The sequence below is a fragment of the Apiospora hydei genome (assembly GCF_038363865.1).
Source record: "Apiospora hydei strain CBS 114990 chromosome Unknown utg000004l_segment0_segment0, whole genome shotgun sequence".
In the NCBI taxonomy this organism is placed as follows: domain Eukaryota; kingdom Fungi; phylum Ascomycota; class Sordariomycetes; order Amphisphaeriales; family Apiosporaceae; genus Apiospora; species Apiospora hydei.
Genome location: NW_027117363.1, coordinates 7,847,027 through 7,870,808, shown reverse-complemented (window position 1 = coordinate 7,870,808; position 23,782 = coordinate 7,847,027). Strand labels below are relative to the sequence as shown.

The window sequence follows — 23,782 nt, the reverse complement described above, 5'->3', positions numbered from 1 at the left end:
GTCAAGTCATCACCTGCAAGCGCCCGCTTCCCATCGCTTCTGGCTTTTGTTCCCTGTGTTCACTCTTCCTCCCTCTCACCCGCCTGGCTCCTCTGTAACCAACAGTTTATATATATAACACCCACGCCCACATACTTTGCCATGCCTCCGCAGTTACTACCGGCGTCGGCCGCTGCCTTTGCGCCTCGAGCCTCCTCGGTCAACGTCGTCCTGGGCTCCAAAGTTGAGCCGTGGTTAACACAGACACTCAAGCGCATCAACAGGGTCAAGCGCCCCCTCAACAGCGTGCCGCAACATCAAAGGTGTTTGACAGAAACTCTATCCTCGCCAAACGCCATCTGGACTTTGACCTCCATGATGCTCCCCAAGGGCCCGGACGCCGATCTGCGCCAGGACTCGAACCCCCTGGTCGAGGCTCTCTTCAACTACCAGCTCCTGCACATCGAAGCCTACATCGTCCATGTGGATATGGTCCTGCGCAACGAGGTCGCCTTCAAGCTAACGCCGGACTCGATAGAGGCCTTGATCGAGTATCACAAGGACATCCACATCGTCAATGCCAAAGCAGGCACCTACGACTGGTCCGAGAAGGAGCAGCAAGCCAAGAAGTTGCATGAGGACTTTATCCAGGCCATCAACAAGTTCGTCTTCCGGACCCATGTTTCTGCCCTCGAGGGCCTTGAAGAGGAGGGCGCAGGTGAACTGCTATGCGGAAAGAGCGAAGAGGTCAAGAACAACATCAACGGATTGATGAAGTCGCTGCTGCCACCTCCGCCAAGAATCGTCGATGTCGTCCGGCAACCTCCGCTACTTCCCAGCTCGCCGGCCGGAGCCAACATGTGGGCTCAGAACACGCCTTCGCCAGCCGCTCCGGTCGATGCCTGGAGGGTACTGCCGTCCAGCCCAAGTTGCACATCGACGTCCGCTGATTCCAGCAATACCCCGATATGGGCCAACATGTCCATGAATGAGATCCAAATCCCATCGCCGCCGACACCGAACTACAGCCAGCCCTTCACCACCGCCGGGTTCTTCTACAGCTCACCCATGGTGACGGCCCCCATCCCGGCCCTGCCGCTTCCTAGCATGCTGGCACCGCAATGCGGCGTCAACATTGGCTATGGTGGCTTCAACTGGGATCGTTATCAGGAATACACCACGACAATGTGACAACCAACCTCAGCCGAGGGGCAACGCTCTCCCATTGTCACGACTTCGTAAAAGAAGATCGTTGTGTACTTCTATATCCCCCGATTGGGGCACGGCATTCGCGGCGCATCTCATTCATCGCATCTTTCCAAGGCATATCCATATCGGCGTTTTTTGCATCAAATCAGGCGCGACAATTTTCGACCGCATCATCGGCATCATTATCGTTAACATCAACAACACTCGTGCTTTTTTTTCCTTTTCTTTTTTTGATTTTATCTTTTTCATTTGTTTATACCACAAATTTATAGCGAGCGAGCGTCTGTTTTCGGGGGAACTCTCAAATCAACAACAACCGCCAGCTCGGTCAGCAGAAGCTATTTTCTCAACCTCATCATGGCTGGGTCCGGGCGGGTTTTCTTGATTGCATTTACAAGCATGGCAGGGTTTCGATCTAGAAGACAGGATTTTCTTCTTCCATCTCATCAAAAATAAGAGGTACAGCAGCAATGCACCCACCTAAGCCCGGCAGAGACCGGGACAGAGATTTCCGGATTTGTTTTTTGGATTCCCATCACATTTTCTATTTGTTTGGCATACGGTATGAAGCGGCTTTCTTTCGTGATACCCCAGACCGACGACTCGATATGATCCGATACGAGACGACAACGCTTGGTCGATACACTCGCTTCAAACGAAACATTCTTGTTTCCCCGGCCTTGGTTTCTTTGACTTACGACTGCATGAACGACCTAATGACGAATACCTACGAGCTTAATGACGACTTTCGCAATGAATGAGATCTGGCCAACTTGACGTTGGCACTCCTGTTCGGAAAGGACGATCGAAGCGATACTGGATTCGGGGGTTGCGGGACAGGCTCCAACTACGCAACACCCGCACATTTACGGTCGATTCCACATGAATCGTAGCCTCGGTCTTCTATTATCCGCGATAATGGAAGTCCGAGGTAGGCACTGGCTGTCAATCAACCAGGACTACTGCTCCCATGACGATAGCCGCTAGCTCGGTTCGAATCTGGGTTGCGAAAGGGGTTTGATGCAGTGTTGGGTTTTCATTTGGATATAGAGCTGGGCATCATTGTACAATCTTTCTGCTGGGCAAGAGAAGAAAAGAAAAAGATGCATGGCCCTTCAACCGTCATTGTTGCATCTTGCTGGCCCTCCCCTGGCCTGTTTCCCGGAAGCGACACCGCTGTCCGAGAGCAGAGTAAACGCCGCGCCGAGATTGTTCGCCAGTATGAGCCTACTCTGCCAGGTCGGAGTAGTGCCTCATGCGACGTCTCGGGGGTGGATGGTTTCAGCTATAGAAAAGAAGACTTTGACGCGCCTCACGGCGCCAATGTTGGGGAGGGCCAGGAACGAAGGCGAGAAATTGTAGCTCATCCCACTACATCCAGACTCGCCCCCTCGAGCGAACCACACCGGTCGTTCGGGGCCGAGAACGGGAAGCCACCCGGCGATGCTGCAGAGCAGTGATTTGCCGGAGAGTCAATTCATTTGGCATGGGATGCTGGTCTAGGTGTTTCGGTTGACGCACGCCCAGGAGGCGACGAAAGCGCAACACACCTTACTCTGCTCTTTGTTGTTGTTTAGTACTTAATTTGAACATATTTCAAGTTCATCGCTTGTTTTTTGCCCCCTTTCCATTGACGTGTCACCGAATGTGTAACGAGTAGGATTCTGTCCTAGGTAGATTTTACGTCTGATCTAGGACTCTCTAACATGAACATCTAGTGCCCTCTCAATCAACGACGCTGTACAACGTATCGCTATATTCCTTTTCACCCCCGTCCCCAAGGACCAACAGAAAATTAAGTGCGCACCATTGCAACGGGCGTACGAGTACGACTACACATATGCAAGCCGGTACTTCTTTCGGCGGTATTCTGCGCCTAAACCCAACACCCTCACGGACCCCCTTGCCCCCCTGGACATGTTTAATCTAGGTTCTTTTCTTTTTCTTGATTTTTCGGAGATCGTTTCTAGAAGGTCTCTCCTCGCCCCCTGGTCTCCTTCATTTATTATATGGTACCCTATGTGACACTTTCTTATTCTGTGTGCTGAATTACTACTGATGCATGTGAAGATGACGGTCACTCTCCTGTGTACTACTCCAACAAACAGAAAAGGCATTAGCGCAAACCATCACCCCGAGTATCTACCTGGTATACTAATCAAACTTCCAAGAGTCCTAGCTGATCTGCACTTATAACCCATACTGAACTGTAGATGCTATCTTTTTCCTCTCTCCGGAAGACGTTGCACACCGTGGTCGTCTTACTGCATGGTTCATGCAATGCCGCTGGCCGTCGCTCGCAGCATCAGTCCGGGAGACCGCACGCGGAGGCTGCGATACCCGAGCCACTCGCACTACCTTTATGTGGGAGGGGAGGAAATGTGGTTGGTTTTCTCGGGTCAGTATGCGGGTAAGTGCTTTTTCTTCAGCGAAGGGGTTAGGGGGGTCAAGGCAGAATGCATGCCGATGGCTGCCTGGTTCTCTCTTTCTCTTCTCTTTCTCTCGCGCGGCTGTTTCGAGATTGCCGCAGCCTGTTGGTTAGGTAGTTGCATGGCATGCATATGATGCGAGCTGGGCCACCTCATGCCTACCTGCCGAGAGACGCTGCTGCGCCGTTTGTTGGCGCGTCAATTTTTCCCTGCTTCTGCTCGGCTCGAAAATTACCGACTGCCCAATATACATGATGTAATGGAAATGGATACTACCATATGCACGTAAGATCTTACTGCATATAGACATGTAGCAGCAGGTTGGTGGTGGTGGTATCCCACACAGACACACACACACATCCATCTCTCCAACTGCTGCAATAATCCGCGTAACCACCCGACCCCAGCAGATTCGATTCCTACTGGCCGGGATACGGGAAGGGGGGCGGAAATCAATCTTGTTAGTCAATTCCGGGGTAGGCCGTAAGGCTGGATTTAGAGATAGGGGGCAAGTGCAAGTAAAGTGTAAACGGCAATGGCCGATCAAATACTACCTTCATGTTACTACCTAATTACTACTCCGCCGACTTTCATGTCATCGTCGTGCGTCTCCAACATAACATAACCTCCAATGTCTGCCTGCCTGATACCACCCTTTGCTGCACTGTAAATTCCAGTGCTGTATTCACCGCGCTTCGAAAGGAAGTCGGTGCCCCCGTTCAGTTCGTCGGCTGACGCCGCAACCGAAGCCTCGCCTTCTCTTTGCTTTACTTTCTTTCTACCTAATGAAACAAGACATACATACATATCCAACGCTTGCTCCATGCAAGAGCTACCACTAACACGCCGTAGGTGGGCGAACACTAGCTGCTACCTTCAGGTCTCAAGCAGCCTCGTCAAGGCCATGCATTTGCTTTGCGGTGGGTGGCAGTGGCATTGGCCTCGAGACTCCCCATGGAACTACACCGCCTCGCTTTGCCGGTTGCCTATTGGCCGTTGCCAAGGTTTACCTGATGTCCTGTCTTCAACGGCTGCAAAGTCAAACAAATCGTTCGGCAGTAGCCCAGGCTGTCAAATCAGTTCTGCCCTGTCAGTCAACGGCTTTCACTCTCTGCAGTGACAATACCGAGTGTATCGGTACATGCCTGCCAGTGTTTGACCCAAGCCTCACATGGCCTCGAAGTTTAATCAGAGGTCATGGACGTAAGCCGCCAACACACGCCACCTCTTCGGCCCGGCAAACCATCAGAAGAATACCTATGCTTGTAGACAGATCCCTCTTTTGTTTCTCCTTACACGAGGGCGCGCTTATACTCGGCTTGCAGGGCTACTCGGTATGTTCGTCTCATGTGCATGCCCAATCATTGCTACATTTACTCGGTGCTTTATTATCATTATTATTACTATTCGGTCAAACTACCTACTGTACTTCATGCCTAGTCCGAAACAATTACCCCAGACCTTGAGGTCATCTCTATCCAGAGACGGGCCGAAACGGAATGAACTAGTCAAAAGGCCGTGTGTCATGGCAGGGCAGGAACGATGTTGCGTCTCTTGCCAAAACCCCCCCCAAGACACAAGCTTGACAAGAAGAAGTAACCCACAGACCGCGGTCGAAGTTTGACGCAGGTACGCCACTCCATTCGTCAGACATGATTCTTTAGGGAAAAAACGAAAAGGGGAAAAACGAAGAGGAAAAAAACCAGAGGTTTGACCAGGCAACAATGTACAGCTCTCGTCAGGGCAAGTCGCAGTGCTCAGCGACGGAGTCCTCCCTGCGGTCCGGTAAGCCCAGACTTCAGATCCGTACAGCTCAAGTGTGTGTAAAAGCTCGCTGTGTGCGCTCTGATCGAGTCGCCATGCCGGGCTTTTAGGGTCTGGTCGTTCTTTCGGGTGTGTGTACTCGTACAATAATACTCCAGACGGAGTGGACAGTGAGGTTGAGGCTTTCACTGACTTTGACAACGGTCTCGCCGGTATCAATGGAGACTTCCGCGGATGCTACTGCGAAAAGTGACATGAAGCGCGCCATCGCCATGTCTAGTTGTCGCCGTCACTGTCGTCCTCGGCACGCATTTCGCAGGGCGCCTGCAATGATGCAAAATCGATCGATACGTCCATCGCGACCACGGATCGATCACCACCACCAATAAGCGGCGCCTAGCCGTATTCTCGGTGCTGGGGACAGTCTTTCGGAACCCTCTTGACGGGGCGGACTTCTCCCGTCTGCATGTTTTCGATGTTGAACGAGAGCATGCGATCCAGGTGGTGATGATCCCACCGTCTGACGAAGGGTCCCGCCACGAGCCGGGTGTTCTCGTCCAGTCGGAACTTGCGGAGGCAGCTGGCGCGAAGGGCTTGGGACACATCCTTGCAGGCCCTGAACGTGTCGTAGTCGACATAGTCGAGGACCATGTCCCACAGCTCCGGGGGAGGTTGACGGTCGAGCGACACGCCAGACGGCGGTCCTCGGCCGCGTCGAAGAAGTTGATCAGCGCCGCGAGGCCGGGGAAGTAGGTGCGCATTCTGCGGTTGGTCCCCGTGCAGTTGGCCCGCATGATGGTCTCGCCGCTCTCTTGCTTCGCCGACATGCCGGGCTTCAGCTCCGGCCGCTCCCGCGGATGGGTGCTCATGCAGTACTGGGGACGGAGCGGGGAGAGGCTGAGGTTCTCGGTGGCTCTAACAAAGACCTGTCCATCCGTGGTGGACACTTCTGCGAGGGTGACGTCGAAAAGCGACATGATGACGAGCTGGAAATGCGTGCGTCCCAGGCCGGTTCCATAGGCAACAGCATTGGTGAGGGCATTGCCGTCGACCACCAGGGTCAGGTTGATGAGCACGTCTCCGAGCCAGTATCTGGTCATCAAGGGTGATGCTCCAGGGGCCTGGCCGGGACGGTGATACATGGAGCCGAAATTAAACGAGATTTGTTCCCAGTTAGGATCCCCGGGTCGCGATCGGTCCTCATGGTCTGATGGGGACTCGTTGTTCGATGAGTAGTCCATGGCCGATGAACACTCGTTGTCCGATGGGTTCTCATCATCTTGGGAGTCATCTCCCGGGGCATCGTCTGGTAGGTCCTCGTTGTCCGATGATTCGTCATTGTTCGGTGAGTAGTCATTGTCCGATGAGTCCTCGATGTCCGATATGTGCTCATCTTCGTCTTCCTCTTCGTCCAAGGAATGGTCCCAGTCACAGTCCCGCGCGGTACAATACGCACAAGAACACTGCTGGGGAGGGTTAAAATAGAATTGGACGTCACCGCGCGCGATCGAAAGGATGGCGAATGTCAGCTCGCGGAAGGGAAACGAGTCCGGGCTCCATTCCCGGCCAAACGCAACAATTTGGTCCTTGTATTCGACCAGCAGCGTGGCCAGGACGTGCGTGTGGAATGCCTTGCGCGCCCCATGGATGGCCGTCCGAGGTCTTACGATGCGGGTCTCGTATCCGATCACCTGTCAACTCATCAGTGTCAGTGATACTCTTCTTGGGATGAACGGGGAGTGACAGGCAACTTCTCGAATAGACGGTCAACACAACCCCCATGAGACACTGACACATGAAAGGAGAAAACTGAAAGTCACTTACCGGATTATACACGGGAAGCTCCAAGGCTAGCGAGGCCATGTGCTCTTCTGGGCAGAGGTCGAGAGAGATGGTGGGCTTATTCATGAAAACGCTGGCCACGCCGGCGCGAGCCCACAGGTTGTCCTGGCGGGGTATGTTTGCCAGTTTCCAGTGGATGCCATAGTTGATGGTCAGGACCTCGCGGTCCAGGTCCATGATGTACACATTGTCGGCCTGGTAGCGGCTCAGCAGCGGCAGCTCGGAAGGGATCTGTTGGAGTTTCTTAAGATCTGAGTGATCGGGGATGAAATGTTCATCATCCTGCTCATAGACCTTGACTTCCAGGTTGGCTTCCATGGCCGCAAAGCCTGCCCGCTCACGTTTCAGCCATTCTGCAGTTCGTTCCAGTTAGCAATGATATGGTCTCGATTGCGCTACTCATTCGTCGTGTAAGGAAGGAGGTTTGGCTTCTTGAACATACCGTGATACTCATCTGGATCGGTCGGGACGGATCTGACGACTTTGGAGCCGATAGGATAACAGAGGCTAGTGTCAGCATTGTAAAACGTAACGTAGTAACGCCGGTGACAGCGTACTACCAACAGGTCACCAGTCACCATTGCTGAAACCTCAAACGTTGAGTCCTCGTTTAGTCAACGTCAGTTTTGGTGTTCAGTATCCGACAAGTGGATGTGGATGTTCCAGTGATTTTGTAACAGATGCTGCTGCAAGAATTTTTTTCATTTATTTATTCACTTAAGCCTACAGCTTCAAAAAAGGAAGGGACCGTGCTGAAGCTCGAATCATCCAGGACTTCCTTATCGGGAGTACCGATAATAGCTTTGGAGGGGGGCAGGAGAACAATCGGGTGGAGGTGCCGTACAGTTGGATTCGATAAGGGCAGTAAACAGGCCGTGACCTAGCAATGCCTAAGGACCAGTGACTGGATGTGGCAGGATCTTTTACTTGTAACCAGATACAAGTGGCAGGGAACCCAACATATGGTGAGGATATCACCACATATCCCCCTGATGATGAAAGTGCTGCTCTCACCAGGTTACGTCGTACATCCAGGGTAAATTGGTCTCATGAGAACAATGTTCTTGAATGTGTATTCGAATAAATTCATAGCTTAATCATACCGAACAGTTTGTCGATCATTGACGGGAAACATTCTTTTGTAAGAAAGTAGTGTTTCTCACTATCAAGGGGATATCATTCATCATACCATCGACATCTTCTATCAGACACCAGCCACCACCGTCTTCCCCCTGGCGGAAAGCACGCCGGTACGTGGCCTGTTCCCATTGGTCTCGTCGTTGTCCATCTTGAGCGAATCTAAGGTCAAGAGGTTACCCTGTAGGTTACCCTGTAGCCTATCCTATGGCCGTAAGCCACTTCTTCTTTTCTCCCCGAGGCTGCCAACAACCACAACCCACAACAATACATACCTAAATCAGAGATCAGAGATCAGCGATCAGATGAAAGGTCTTCATCTGCCGCCAGGTTCCTGGCAATATGGTCCGCAATGGCCATGACCGTAATCATGGGGTTGACGCCGCTCGCGCTCGGAAACACGCTGGAGTCCGCCACGAGCAGGCCCTCGGTACCCCAGACCCGGCCGCGCGCATCCACGACGCCCGCGTCCTCGTGGGAGCTCATGCGGCACGTGCCCATCTGGTGCGCCGAGCCCCAGGGCGCGCGCGGGGGCTTGTTGCCGGCCTTTTCGAGCGACGCGAGCCAGGCCGCGAAGTCCGGGTTGTCGTCGGGGAGGACGGGGGTGTTGTTATTGTCCGTGCTGCTGCGCGGTGCTTCTTCCTCGTCGTCCTCTTTGTCGTTTGAGACTGGCGCTATTATTGTTGGGGAACCGCTGCGGCTGCGCACGTAGGGCTTCACCCCGGGCAGGTTGGCCCAGATCTCGCGCGCGCCCTGGACGTAGCAGAGCTTGGCCAGCGCCACGACGCCGACCATGGCGTGGGCGCGGTCGAAGTCTGAGGGGATGTACTCGACCCGCGGCCTGCCTGAGTCCGGGTCGGCGTAGACGCGGCCCGAGTCCCGGTCGCGGGTCAGACTGATGAAGCAGTTCGCGCTGCGGAGCTGCAGTGCGTTCAGCTTGAAGTCGAGGCCGCTGTACCAGGGGAGGTTGGCTAGGGCTACATATGGCTGGCGATTCGTGTGTATCATTAGTATGTATATTGCATTTGCAGATAGGGGGCGGAAGAAGAAGAGGAACGGATACTTACAACCATGCTCGTAGTTTCTAGGTTCACTCCGTGACCGTTGCCGTCTAGGTTCTTGTATTCGTCACACACAGCTGTAATGGTGCCTCCTTCCCATGGCTTGATGTCTTTGTCAAAGCGCCCAAAGACTTGGTTGCAAGGGTGTATATGTAAGTTCCTCCCAATGTGCGGATTCTGTAGCCAAAGTTGTCAGTTACTCCACACAAACGTGACTCGTTCGGCAAGGGGGTATATGATCTTACCTGAAGACCGCTTCGTAGAAGCAATAACGGGCTTTGCAACGAACCAGCCGCCACGATAACCCTCTTCGCATTGATCCGAACATCCCTCTGCAGTCGACTCCGCTTGGGTTCAGCCACACTGCCATCCTTGCCCCTCGCAGTCCACGTGCCCGCCAACCCAAGGGCTTTCTTGGTGGAGCCCGGCGGCCCATCGAACAGGATCTCGGAAGCGTGGAAGCCCTCGATGAACCGCGCGCCGGCCCTCGCCGCCGCCGGCAACCAGCTCACCACCGGCCCCTTCTTCCCCGCCGACGCGCACCCGAGGTTGCAGTGCCCGCAGTAGTGGTCCTCGCCGCCCGTATTCAGGGGCGTCGGCCGCGCGCTCCAGCCCAGCGTCCGCGCCCCGTCCAGCAGGACCCGCGCCGCGTGGTTGTGCCGGATGTTGGCGTCGCCGACGCCCATGAACTCCCGCACGCGGTCCAGGCTCTCCTGGAACCCGCCGCCTTCCGCGGCGGGGGCGAAGAAGGGAGGCCCTGGTCGGCCCACTCCCGGCGGACAAACTCCTCGGGCTCCAGGCTGACGCTCCAGTTGACCGTGCCGCCGCCGCCCCAGCAGCTGCCCGCCAGGATGTTGGTGCTGCTGTCCTCGCTGCTCAGCACGCCGTGGCTCTCGAAGAGGTGCCTGCACCCGCTTTCCTGGTCCATCGGCAGCTGCGACGGTGGGAAATGATATCCCTTATCCACCACGAGGACGCGGTGCCCCGCCTCCGCGAAGACTTTGGCGCACACCGCACCGCCGCAGCCGGATCCCACGATCACGACATCCGTGTCGATGGTTTTCGGCCCCTCTTCGGGAGCCTCCTCGAACTGTAGAAAATCAAACTCGAAACCCGGGCCGGCCTTGTAGTCGTGGGGGTAGTCCGTGTACCCAATCAGCCTCTGGTAAAGGGGGTCTGCTTGGCTGAACGACTTCTGCGCCAGGCTCAGGATGATGCGGGCGAGCGTGGGCCAGAGCGGGGACCAGGAGGTGATCCACGCCTGGATGACGGCTTGCTGCCGGGCAAGCGAGAGCTCGCTAAACGGCGTCAAGTACCCCGTACTTATCAGACTCCCAAGCCGTGTCCTGAAATTTTGCATATGATAAGCTTACTAACTCCCATTTGACACATGCATATACTCATAGGCTTACTCTAGAAGGTCCAAGGCGCCGGCGAGGCGCTTTCTGTGTACTGCAGGTACCGTCTGGAAGGTCCTCTTTACGTTTTGTACAAAGTGCGGGTTGTTACAGAGCCGGGTCCGGAGGTACTCTTCGAACTCGTCCGACGAGGGCGGAGTTGCCATGGATATCCGGACATGCTCGTAGGCGTCTCTATACTGTTGCTCGGAGATCTCGATATGCTTACCACTCCCGCCGGACGACGACGCCACGACAATAGAAGGAACCGCCGCATCGACGAGCGCCAATAATGTGGACCATTGGGACTCCGTGAATAGCTCTTCTCCTGAGATAGGGGTGGGCTTCGGAACCGGTATGGGCGCGGAGGGCTCAGGGGCCGCCATCATGTCTACCTAGACTCCTATCACAGCTTGAACAAAGAACAGCAGGAAAAACTGGAGCAGTAATGGTTTATGTGATGTATACAGAGGGTCAGGGGCTAGCGCCAACAAAGTAGGGAATCGTAATGGCGCGGGCAGCGAAAAAGCGGAGCCGAACCGGTCGTCAATACGCGGATTTCAGATGACAGGACCCTGAATCCAATCAGAAACGTTAACGTTCACGGGGCCTCGCGATGGTTTGTTTTTGTTTGGCTGACTTAGCAGAAGCGAGGGGACTAAGGCGTTAGGTAGGGTTACATAGAACCACCGCCCGTGCCCTCGCGTGGCGTGGGCGCTGCCGCCGCCTGGAACAACATCCCACGCCCGCCTTGCCGCCAAGCTGTCGGTTTCTCTGATCTTGTTGTTGATCCGATTGATCATCGCCCTTTAGGCTTTGTTGGATGCTGCGAAGGGCTACCAGCCACACTGTTCGTCTAACTCCCAAGAAAACCATAACTTGCATTTGATGGCTTTTGACGTCGTATCACCACAACTACATGCCTGATATCATCTCGATCTGGAGAGGAAGTTTGCGATCTATCGGACACTGCGACAGATCGGCGATAGAGGACGTATGAGAGATCAGCTCAAACGAGATGCCATCTAATCCATCGTCTTGACGGTCTTGTTAGCGACGAGCCAGTCCGTTTGTTTCGCAAAGTGAGTTTTGGGGAAACCCCCAAGGGCCATGGCGGAAATCGCGGGTGGTCTCACGGCTATATGGTTTGCCCACGAAGCCACCATGAACCGTCCCTATGGAAAGGGGACTGAGTCCGCGACATGAAGCTTCCAGGTTCCCTACATGAGGCCGCCGCATCGGACACTGTCCTGGCGCATAACTTCATGTTGCGTGGCCTTGCCTGCCAGATTTGTAATGTTGTGCTGCGTTCTGGGCACAGGCTGGCGAGAGACCACACCCTCAGAGTGCGAATGACATCAATCCCATCCACTCAATGGATAAGAAGCCATTTTGTGAAAGCTCAGTCGGTCCGCAAGATTGAGGCTCAAATAAAAACATGTGGTCTGCCTTTGACCCCTGTCGTTGATAGCTCCTGATAGCGGGTCGGACCTTCCGCGTCCTCCACTGAACAAAATACCTATCTCACGTTCTTCAGTGAAATGCCCGCATAAAAAAACCAAACTTTGGCAAGCCAACTAAGCACTGTTCTTAGGCCGTAAGTCTTACATCAGGCCTATGAATATAGTCGCATCATACTTGAGTCTCGGGGCACTCAGGTACAGACACCGCAGGTACTGTATATTGTGTCTTTGGAATCTAAGAGCGACGGGAGGCTCGTCTACATGTTATCTCGAACCAGCAATGGTCAGCAGCGTACAGTTCGCATGTGAAAGTTCAGTAGACATGGGTCGCCAGCATGTGATGGCTCAAAGTGGGCTTCTCGCTGGGGGAGGCTAGGACCCTGCGTTCCTCTTCAGGAAAGCAGGCCCGGTTTGTTGGGAAGAGCTCAGAGCCAAGACCAACAACACTACGATACGGCTGCGGCACCTCACAATGCCCGATGTGATGCGATCTCTTCGCCAAGCTCAGAAGGTGTAAGTCAGGAGTCAGTTAGCAGGCAATTACATGTAGAATCTGATTCCCCAAGATGCATGCAGATTGCGATTAGATATTATGGAGTATGAAGCTTAATATCGGGTGGTGTGCACTGTCGATGAATAGATTTCGGCATTCTAACATACGAAGAAGGTACGATGAGGCCCTGGCACCAGGCTGTCATCAGCCCTACCTGCATTGGCCTGTGGGGTACGGAGGAGGGGAGAGCTTTGGCTCTCCGGCAAGAAGATTGTCCTTCGTTCGCGCCTTCGGTTTGTGCTCCGGGGCTCAACTTTCGTTGGCGGTAGGAAGTGGCATGATATGATAACCAGAAAAGTTTCTGCAGCGGCCGACCTGCTCCGAATCCAACCAAACCGAGGCGACGGATACATGACATATATTCAGACTGACCTGGACGGCTCTTTCTCCTGGTTGCCTTTCCGCTCTTGTGCCACCATCCATGCCGCTGTAACCATCAACCATGCGTGGGCGGCTTAGCGGAAGGCGAGATGCGTGCTCCCTTTCCCAACAAAAAAAAGTCTGCCCCTCTACAAACACCCGCGCTGCCTGCCCCGCACTCGCTAAGTTTCTTTTTCAGGGACCAAGATTCGCCAAAACAGGTGAATCGCCAAGATGTATCGTGGGGTCGTAGCCAGTAGCCGACATTCGCCAATTCTGTGCGAATCAAAAAAAAAAAAAAAAAAGCCATGTGCCGTGGGTGTGTCACGATGAGATTTACTCAAGAGAGCGAGTGAGTGGATAGCAGATGTGCTGAATTGGGCAGCCCACGCATTCATTGCATGACCAGAACCGATTGATATCCAAACAGGTAACAGGAGGTATCATTGTCGAAACCGTCGTCAGGCCACATCAATTGAGTTCATTACATCAATTCCCAGTGGTTCCGAGGGCCCGACGTCAACGCCCACTCTTTCTTCCCACAGCGCCAGGCCGGTTCCCGGACCCTCTGGCATGAAAACTGATTGGACCGCAGACGGCACAGGCTTTGTCGCTTGCGCTTGGTAACAGAACAGACCGAGGCTTCTGTTCGTAGTACGGTTTGCCCGGCGGATCCTTTTTCTCTTTACACAATTGAAACAGTTTTTTGGAGTTGCATCAGCCGGCACCAACAAAAAAAAATACATCATTATGCTGTGCGATATACTGCCTCCCCTGCAATTCTGGGGCGGGCAGTAGCTGATACTGCACCGTGCCACTTTCGCCCGGAGGTCAAGAGCTCGCACGCACACCCGCACACAGCACGCCTGCACGCCTTGTTGAGGGATCTGCTGCCTGTAAGCGGCAGACCCTTCGCCAGTGACATGTACCTTCCCACGCTTCCTCACCGTTCATTGAGGATGTTTCTTGCAGTGTCTCAACCCTCCAGGAGCCAGCCTCCGGGCTCACCAAGCCTGTCCGCCCCCTGCAAGCCCCTACACAAGCTGAAGTATTAGTCGGCATGGACATCAAATGGGCTTTTGCTGTACTTCGAGAAGGTTACCTAGGCTATTCTCATCCTAACCTACCCCGGCACCCATAAAAAAGACGCCTGGATCTCAGTGTGCGAGTGGGTAGCTGCCAGCAAGAGATATCCACCTGCCTCTTGTTAGTCCTTAAGTACTGCATCTTCCTTACCTGCCTGCCCGTAGAAAACAGGTAAAATATCCTGTGTTGGGACGTCGCTTACACACTTACACTGCTTGTCTCGCACAAGACTTTTGGACATCTTTGTCTTTTTTTTCTCCCTCTCTCGTCACTCCTCTTCCGGAGAACTTCGTCCATATTACTGATTAGGTGCCCTTCCACCTTTTGCCATTGACCATATCAACAACGTTGCTCAACCGAGTTGTCCACGCTTCCAACTTTGAGCTTGGTGCCTTGCTTGACCTTCAACTCTTCTCACATCAAGTCGTGAGACCACTTACCAAAACCAATTGCATGGCTGAGAGGTTGTAAACACTGCCCAACATGTCGTCACAACCTACAGTCTTCCTGGACTCGCCTTCGAGCTCCCTCTTCAAGTTCTTCCCCCTCCCAGCAAACGAGCCGCTGCCCATACCGCCGCCGCACTTCGACTACCCATTCACCATTCCGGATTCCTGGTACCAGGGAGCCCTCGACTTCCGTGTCCCCATCACCATTGCCACCTTGTACGCAGTCACTGCCAAGTTGCTGAACAAGTACAACCTCTCAACTGGCAAGAAGCCCTGGGCCATCAGCAAGACTGCGCCTTTCCGCCTCTTCGTCGTACTGCACAATGTCTTCTTGGCTGTCTACTCGGCGTGGACCTTCTGGGGTATGTTGACGGCGCTCCGCGCCTCCATTGAGAGCCCCATGGGTCCCAATGGCCTTGCCGGTACCGTCGACAGCTTCTGCAAGTTCCACGGACCTGGTGGCTTTGGAAACGGCGTCGCCTTCAACGGGCCGCAAGGCAAGTGGGAGACGTTTGGCAATGGTTATCTCACGAGCGAGGGAACCCCGAGCCGGATCGATGCCGGCCGTCTCTGGAATGAAGGCCTGGCATTCTACGGCTGGATCTTCTACCTGAGCAAGTTCTACGAGGTTCTCGACACCTTCATCATCCTGGCCAAGGGCAAGCTGAGTTCCACCCTGCAAACCTACCATCACGCCGGAGCTATGATGTGCATGTGGGCCGGCATCCGGTTCATGTCCGTGCCCATCTGGATGTTCGTCTTTGTCAACTCCGGCATTCATGCCATGATGGTGAGTCTCTCTTGTACGCTCCATATTCGGACTGCCTTGCTAACGTGCCACCAGTACACCTACTACACTGTCACGGCATTCAACATCCGCGTGCCCACAGCCATCAAGCGCACATTGACGACATTGCAAATCACCCAATTCCTTGTGGGCGCGTCATACGCCATGGTGCACTCTTTCGTCTACTACACCGTTCCTGTCAAGGTTGCTGTACCCAAGCCTGCCGCTGTGGTGGCCTCGAGTGTAGCGGCGGCGGCCACAGACGCTGCTAGTGCCGGCAGTGTCCTTAGCTCCATCAAGAACATGGTATTCGGAGCTGCCGAGGCTGCTAATGCCAATGTCATAGTCTCTTCGAACGCGGCATCTGCCGGGGCCGGCTCCGGACATGGCCTTGTATACCAGACACAGTACCAGACGGTTCCCTGTGTCACCAGCTCTGGGTCAACCTTTGCTATCTGGCTGAACGTCCTATACCTTGCGCCTCTTACATACCTCTTCGTCTCTTTCTTCATTGCCAGCTATATCAAGCGTAGCAACGCTGAAGCGGAACGCGTTCACAAGCAGAAGAAGCTAGAAGGTGCTGACCGCCGTCTAAGCAACGCTATGATGAACGCCGAGAAGGCTGGCTGGGAGGCTGCCAAGGGAGTCGAGAGAGAGATATACAACCAGGGCGGTGATTCAGCCGTCGTCGATGATGAGAACGAGGGGGCTGGCGAGAAGAGCTATGCTCAGGCCCTGCGAACTCGCAACACCAGGTCGAGCAAGAGAAACTGAACATAAAACGATGAGATGTTCTTGTTTTAGTCGAAGATGGAATCAGGACTTTGGTCCAGGGCAGCCAATCATGGGCTGATATACAAGGGGCAACTTGCTGATTTCCACGTAGCGTTGTTTTATTCATCGCATCTGTATTTGCATTGCTTGGAGCGGATAGGGGTCGGAAGGGGAGTTTACTGGAATCTTTTTACGGATACGCGTAATGGAATACGCATTTTTACACAGCTGTACCTTCGCAGCTTCTCAGTCACATTGATGCCAGTGTATAGAAAAAGCGGGCGGGTGTGCTCAGAAATACAACTTGCTGTCGTATACGTATATAGTTATGACAAAACCATGTATATTGCTTAATTGCCTTGTTCTTTTGTGGTTGCCGGTCATTACCCTCTCGATTATCATATCACTGCTTTTCGTATTGCTTCTTATGAATAAACGATAGGCTGGTTCATCCAAGTAGATATTGTTATATCCTGTGGAATAAACGTTTTGAAACGTCACGTCAATCCCTACAGTATGTCTTTATCGGTGGGAGCAGTGCTCTTACCATTAAGGGGTATAGCAGTGGCGACACCGACCGGCTCGAATCAAAGCAACCAAGGACAGGATGGTCGTGAAATGACCATCCTTCTATGAGACAGTCTATGCCGTCGAAGCAGACCGATAGAAGCCCGGCCAACGAAACAACAGCCAGGGCCTTCGGATCTCCTTTGGATTGTCACTGCACATGATCAAATGTTTCTCAAATGTTTCCCGTCCCTTTCCAGGACCAGTTGCACATAGTGCCTAAGTTTCTTCCGCTGTTAAAGGACTCACGGTGGTAGGTAGCTCTACTACCCAGTTGGGGGCAGTTAAACAACTCACTCGTAAGGCAATCGCAACAAGAGAACGCTGTTCTGAACGACGACGAGATCACGGCAGATGGCAGCAGGGTTGGTCCACGACGAGATTCGCCGATTGGAAGTCAAAGCCTCTGAACATGCCCTCAGCGGCGTGGAGTCATGGGATGTCATGAATCGACCTTCTCTGCCCACGAGATTGAGGTCTTCGGAACGTGGTTAGCCGAAGAAAGCGAGCGAGAGAGACAGCGCGGACTTCTTTCTTTTTGGCAACAGTGTCTTGGGACATCGCCGGCAAGGTCAGAATTATTTGTACCATCTCGGCGCTGGCCGATGCAGCCAATGTCGATCCGAACGACCGGCTGCATAGATCTTCGCATCGGTAAGCACCATATCCGAGTACAGGGAGCGATGGCATGAGACAATTGTCGCCAACGAGGTTCGGGGCCGATTGGAAGAGGGATACTGCGCTCCTGGACTCGCGGAGGGTTTTGTAGTATAGTCTCGCCAGTTCTTGGGTAGTCTTATAGTTTGCGGGGGCATATGTATTGCAAAATAGGAGGGTATATATACCCCAAGCATGTCGTAATATAGTCCTCAGCACCGAAAGCCCCATGGCAGACGCTGAGGAAACCTTGAAGAGAATGGAACTTGATGCGTACATGTCACAACAACGATTCATGAGTTAAAGACCAAGGTGTTTGCTTGCAGTGGGAGAAACCAATAGATTCTATCAAATTCATCTCATCATCCTCATAGCCATCATGCTTGAGGGTATTCCAAAGACTGTACTCTGTGTGTCTTGTAGTAAAAAGCAGACCCATCTGGATATCATGACGTGATTACCGCACACTGGGATATAAAACGCCATATGTAGGAGGGCACTCTGGCCTGTCCCCATTGATGCCCAGCCCAACTTCTCAAGATATAATAACCCCTTAGCCAGCCCCAATCGGGGCTGGCAAGCAATCCATAAAAGCAAATACGCTTTCCCCTCCATAAAACTCCCCGGCCGAATAGCAAAAAAACAAATAATTGTAGACCCTGGTCTTTCCAAACTCCTTCGGCGACAGGCAAGTGTCAAGCCGGTAATGACAATCAAAAGCAAGCCATACCCAATAACAGCAGGTCTAAGTGGGTGTTCCTCCCACGGGTTTGCCCGATTGTAGTGTGATCCAATCTAAGCGAGGGTATCTATTACCCACTATTCGCAATCCGAAAGCACGAAGGTGCTATCAAGGTGGACAGAAACATGAGGCAAGGGGTGTCACCCCCATTGCACAGGCACCAGGTGCCTATATCAACTTCTTCGTCCGCATTCTCCCAAAGCTGCGGCTTGTACCGACTTTCTCTGCTTTCTTGGGTGCGGGTGTCCTTCGGACATGGCCCTTTTCGGGCCATGGTGGTCGTTTCAGACCTGTGGGAGATGGAACAAGAGATGCTGCTGGCGTCTTCTCGCAAGAAGGAACAGTGCTCATGATTCCATGGTTGTGTTGCGTGCGCGCACGCGAGGCTTGTCCAACTTCAAACTTCTCCAGTTGGAGGAGCAGAGACTCGCTCACCCGCTCAGAAGGTGCTCCAGTTCCAATCCCGAGGCACGCTCGCAGCGATCTCGGCGTGCTGCACGCGCGCCTTGGTAGCGCCAGCCGGGATGGGAAGCACCGCGCCGGTCGCATCGACAGGGCTGGAGGGGGGTCGTCTGGGAGCCACCGTTGATGTGGTAGGCCGAGCCGCCGTCGCTGCTGCCGCTGCAGATGGACGAGGCCTGGCTGTTGGTGCGGCTGCGCCACGACTTGAACTCGGTGTAGCAGTGCTTGCAGGCGCGGCTCATGATGCCGCGCGGGTTGTACTTGGCGTCCTGGTCAAGAGGGACCTCGAAGGCCGAGTGCGGGTCGCAGAAGATGTTGCCGCAGCGGCGGCAGTGGTGCCTCCGCGTCCAGTAGTTGAAGTGGCGCATGCAGGCGGGCTCGTCGCAGATCGTGGAGTCGGTGTCGGGCTGGAAATTGGACCGTTAGCATTAGTCGAGACACGGGTGTTGGGATGGCGTTGAGGTCGTGGAACAAGGGATGGGCTACCCAGAACGAGAGGGGTACGGAGACTCGCGGGATGAGACATGGTGTAAGGGATCTCGCATGGCTGTGAACACAACACGCGGTGGAATGAAGCTTACCTTCCAGTGGTGCTTTGTGGGCAGCGCCGTGGGCTTGGGGAACAAGTCGAAATCCCATTCGTTGTCGACAAACTTTCCATTGTCGACCGTCGATCGTCGGCTGAACCTTCCTCCCAGATTGCCGAGTCCAGCCAAGCTGATGAAGCTGTTGTTCATCTTCAGGCTCTCGCTGTCGTCCTCGGTCTTCTTGCCGGGGGCGACGACGCGCGATTGCCGCTCGGTCGGGCGCAGGACGGCGGGCATGTAGAGCGGTCGCACCTGTCGGCCGTGATATGACTTGGGTGACGTGGGCGAGGCATTGTTGGAGGTGCTAAGTGGAGAGATCTGGGGCTGCGTGTAGACTTGTTGTGTTTGTGTCTGGGTCTGCGACTGAAACCCGGGCGATTGCGGGTTGTACTGGTTGTACTGGGGCGTGTAGAAGTGCGCAAACGGCTGCTGCTGGTCCGGCAGCCTGGGCATGATTAATTCGGTGGCCATGATTGCGAGTATATGTATAATAAAAAAATGTTGCCTCCGCTGAGTAACTCTTCGAGACTCTTTGTTATTTGTCTCTTTGTCTCTGGAAGTTGGTGTTGTAGGTTTGGGTGTCGTGTGCTCGTGTGCTCGTATGGTGGTGCGAGTGTATGTAATAAAGTAGGTAGCCTGAAGAGTGGAATCTACAGGGGGGTGCTTGCAGTTGCAGGCAAATGCGCGGTGTTTATCGGGTGCTGCTTTGCGCTACAGGCCGTCTTAGATTGATTGGGCGTCGGGGGTGTTTATGTAGAGGCGAGACGATTACAGCCACGCCACACAGGTCTCTCGACACAACACGTTATTCCTCGGGTATATATGTATATCGATCGACTTTAGGAAAATCCAGAGGGTTCTTGTCTCAGAGGAATCTGAAGAGAAGAAAAGAGGTCGAATGGGGTGAAGGTGCGCTTCTCGGGTTCTTTCTAGGTGCGTCCGGCTAAAGGAGCTTATTTGAGAAAGGTTGGTGGTGGTGTGAGGGCGTGGGTATCCTCGGCGAATGGCGGCAAGCGGCGCAGGGTATGGGCGTAATATAGTACTCGACTCGAGAAATGGGCGAGTACGGTGGTCCTGAATCGGCGCCAAAGAAGCAATGAACGGGCTCAGCCACCTTGTTGATAAGAGGTGCAGCTTGCAGGTAGGTGTACGATGAGATGGTGGTATGTATGGATGTATGCGTATGTATGCGTATGTATGCGTGATGTAGGTAGGTGTGTATGCACGCACACCGACAGTACAATGATACCAATAATAATAATAAGCAACGTACGACGTGAGTTGCTGGGGATGATGACCACTGAAGTATGACGATTCGCTGGTAGAGGGAGCAGGCAAGCAAGCAAGCAGGCAAACTGGAGAGAGGAAGATAAGGGCGTGAGGTAAGGTTATAGCAAAGTCGATGTCACTATGGGGTTTCAAAAGGGCGGAAATAAGAATTGGTGACAGTACAGCTGAAGATGGGCAAGCATTATCAACGAGACAGTACAGTCGCAGTCTGGGGGAGCCAGTCTGATATTGGTCCGAGGACATGGGCGAGAGAGGCCTAGAGAGCCAGCAAGAGTACACCTTGACTTGATATCCATCAATCGCTCCATCGCTCCATCGCTCTATACCTGGGCCCGCTTTCTTCCAATCCTACCACTACGTACGGTGCCCAGGCCATTCTCTGTCCTGTCGCAGTACCCAAGAGATACAGAAGACGATCCAGATTTGCCGCTACGACTGCACGTAGACGTATGTATCAAGCGTATCTCTCTCCCTCGCGTGCCCACTTTCCACCTGCCCATGCTGCCCATGCTGCCCTCTCCACCGTCTCGTCAACTAATTCCGCCCTCTCGCTGCTGGGTCATTGGCCTGTTGCAAGGGCTTCCAGGATAGACCTGGACGTCTTTTTAGCTGCATGCTTCGCTAGTGTTGCTGATACCTTGTCAAAGATGCAGCTTGGCAAAGACTGGTGGAAAAGAGAGACGAGCCCCAGCCAGCCAGCCAGCAAGCACTGTGCAGTGCAGGGGGTTCTGATTGTAGGTACAGTAGTCTTGTCGTCAAGCAAGTCGTCCCTCTCGTCCCTCTCCCTCGCCTTCGACTACGAATTGCTCTCCTCCCCAAGATCGTCGTGGGATAGGCAGGGCTGTGCGACGTCGGAAGGTACTGCTTCAGGCACCTGAGCGGAGTGCGGAACAGTATGTCCGTACACTGCTACCACAATTGTACACAGACGATGGACACACTCTCTCCTCCCCCTCGCCGAGGGTTTTGTTATCAATCTATACATATCGTTCCACTAGCAAAAAAGTGGCATCTACATGTGCATGCAGCTATTTCCACCTTTTAGAAATGTACAGTTATTATTCTTCTTCCGTGGACGGTTGAGAAGAAGAAGAGGTGTTGGGGCTGCTCGAGTCAGTCACCGATGCAACCACTTTCACCGTTTTCCCAAGCTGATTTCGTTTAGGGCGAGACGAGGCGAAAAGATGTCAAATGCTTAGTTGCCGAATCGGGTGTCGGTCGGTGGTTCCCTGTTGTTCTTCAGGGTCTTTTGGTGCCCATCGACATGGACATGGAGGGTTGGCGGCGGCTCACGCTTCTGAACATTGGGTAGGTACTGCCGACACCCATGATTCCCAGGGCAACGGGTATACCGTCTTGGATATTTTAAGACCCTGCGGTATACTATTATAGTCAGAATTCGTGGCTTAGCTGTATCCTATTATCTATCAATAGTACAGGTTCGAAACCATTTTATAGCTTTATAGCCGTAGTAGTAGTATCTAAAGTAAAGACATGTATTCCCCTGAGGAGTGCGAGCGAGATGGCGAGAGGGAAGAGGGGTCCTTGTCTCTTGGTATGTGTCTTTCTTTTCTTTTCTCAACCCTATGGATCGTCTCATGGCCTCTTCAGGGATGCTCTCTCCCGTACGTCAGCGGTCAAGGGAGGTTTCAACGGTCCCCGGTCCAATCGTCAATTGATAGGATATCGTTGCTCTACACAATATCTGAGATCGGCTCTTCATTATTATTGATCAGCAAATCAGCTTAAATTAGCTTCTACATTGGGGAATCTCGCATCTCCGTTTCAACATTATCCGGCGACGTTTTCTCATTTCTCGGAGTATGGCCGAACAGATAGTTTGTGAGCTGGAACTCCGCCAAGGCTTTGGGCACGGCAACTCCTGCATTTGCAACTCTAAAAGTCCCATTTTAGGACGGAACAAGCAATTCGCGGTTCTTTTAAAAAATAGGGTCCATCCAATGTATTCGACACGTTGACACGCTATCGCGAAAGCATATCGCATTGCAGCAGTCCATCTTTTGATTTCGATTCTACAATTCTGAAACGATTGCTCGCTTGCCTGCTTACGGCGGCAGCAGGGCCAGGACGACAGGCGGAAAGAACCGAGGTACGGGCCATCGTGGGTATGGAGGGCGAGGCGGGCGTCCCCAGCATATCGAAGCGCCGAGGACCCTCATTCAAAGGTTGTCCGAGGTGGGTTGTTCATTACATGCGTGCAGGCCCTCTTCTGTCTCTCTCCAGCCTGCCAGCTCTCGTTGCCTAGGTTGCTATGCAAGGCCAGAGTGGCCAGTGCAATGCCGGCATTTCCCGTGGGTCAGGAGGTTGAACTTGGGCCGAACATCCTGACCTATTTACGTCTCGCGACTCGGCATCGTGACATTTTCAATTCACTCGGCCAGAAGGACAGCGTTCTTGTTGCTGTTGCTGTATTAGTAAATGATTGAGAGCGATAACAAATCCAAGTCAGCAACGGAGACGGTAAATAACATGATTGGTACATTATTAGTTGGTCTCAGGAGAGGACCCTGATTCCATTTTCAGGCCGTGATACCACCGGCGCCCATTGACGATCCCGAGGATACAGCGCTCCAAGTCAAGAGGATGCGGGCAGCATCGTCGGCTTCAAATTTCCCAGACGCATGGCAGAGCAGACGGGACACAGTCTCACGATAATGAAGAGACCCCGCGCTTGGGAAGAAGAGGAGCAGGAGCACGGTAGCACCACCTCACCTCGAATTTGCACATGCGAACGGCGGCTCTCTCTGTTTACAGTTGCGACAAGCCCGCTTGAGGTAACACACTAATAACACGCTCGGCCTTTTTCTTGGGAACAGGCAGCAAGCTATTGGCTACATGTCGGTGGGCCCTGCCATGAGGAAGCCGTTCAGAATGGATTCCGTTTGTAACAGTTTATCTCTATCACTCCACAAAATCTACCGATGCCTCGGGAGCGACACATGTCGTCCTAGACCACACGAGGTCGTTGTGGTGCGTGCGTTACCTGGGTATGGGTGCAGAGAGAGAGAGGAAGGCAGGGCCACAGTAACAGGCGCGATCAGTCTAAACTCGTCACGGCGGAGAGACACGAGACCTTCGGCCTTAAGCAGCGACAGATGCGGTTCTGTTCGGAAATTTGATGATGAATAGCGTTCGAGTACCAGCCGCGTTTGGCACAGCAGAGGCC

At 53.5% G+C, this 23,782-nt stretch overlaps 6 protein-coding genes across 6 annotated transcripts; 3 read left to right on the top strand and 3 right to left on the bottom strand.

Annotated features, from left to right (window-relative positions):
- Positions 1 to 141: 141 nt before the first annotated feature.
- PG997_004973 (uncharacterized protein) lies at positions 142 to 1,170 on the top strand (the record flags this gene model as incomplete). Its single annotated transcript, XM_066809288.1, has 1 exon — positions 142 to 1,170. The coding sequence occupies one exon, from the start codon at positions 142 to 144 to the stop codon at positions 1,168 to 1,170; it is 1,029 nt and encodes a 342-aa protein (XP_066672906.1).
- Positions 1,171 to 2,291: 1,121 nt separating this feature from the next.
- Positions 2,292 to 2,648, top strand: PG997_004972 (uncharacterized protein; the record flags this gene model as incomplete). Its single annotated transcript, XM_066809287.1, has 1 exon — positions 2,292 to 2,648. The coding sequence occupies one exon, from the start codon at positions 2,292 to 2,294 to the stop codon at positions 2,646 to 2,648; it is 357 nt and encodes a 118-aa protein (XP_066672905.1).
- A 3,009-nt stretch (positions 2,649 to 5,657) lies between these two features.
- PG997_004971 (uncharacterized protein) lies at positions 5,658 to 7,804 on the bottom strand (the record flags this gene model as incomplete). Its single annotated transcript, XM_066809286.1, is given in 5 exon segments — positions 5,658 to 5,777; positions 5,817 to 6,041; positions 6,059 to 7,072; positions 7,206 to 7,576; positions 7,666 to 7,804. 5 exon segments carry the CDS (start codon positions 7,802 to 7,804, stop codon positions 5,658 to 5,660), a joined length of 1,869 nt encoding a protein of 622 aa, XP_066672904.1.
- Positions 7,805 to 8,654: 850 nt separating this feature from the next.
- Positions 8,655 to 11,204, bottom strand: PG997_004970 (uncharacterized protein; the record flags this gene model as incomplete). The annotated part of the gene is made up of 5 exons (XM_066809285.1): positions 8,655 to 9,347; positions 9,428 to 9,598; positions 9,667 to 10,134; positions 10,203 to 10,767; positions 10,834 to 11,204. 5 exons carry the CDS (start codon positions 11,202 to 11,204, stop codon positions 8,655 to 8,657), a joined length of 2,268 nt encoding a protein of 755 aa, XP_066672903.1.
- A 3,559-nt stretch (positions 11,205 to 14,763) lies between these two features.
- Positions 14,764 to 16,290, top strand: PG997_004969 (GNS1/SUR4 family protein; the record flags this gene model as incomplete). Its single annotated transcript, XM_066809284.1, has 2 exons — positions 14,764 to 15,519; positions 15,574 to 16,290. The coding sequence occupies 2 exons, from the start codon at positions 14,764 to 14,766 to the stop codon at positions 16,288 to 16,290; spliced, it is 1,473 nt and encodes a 490-aa protein (XP_066672902.1).
- Positions 16,291 to 18,687: 2,397 nt separating this feature from the next.
- On the bottom strand, positions 18,688 to 19,776 carry PG997_004968 (FYVE-type zinc finger-containing protein C9B6.03; the record flags this gene model as incomplete). Its single annotated transcript, XM_066809283.1, has 2 exons — positions 18,688 to 19,125; positions 19,300 to 19,776. The coding sequence occupies 2 exons, from the start codon at positions 19,774 to 19,776 to the stop codon at positions 18,688 to 18,690; spliced, it is 915 nt and encodes a 304-aa protein (XP_066672901.1).
- Positions 19,777 to 23,782: the final 4,006 nt, after the last annotated feature.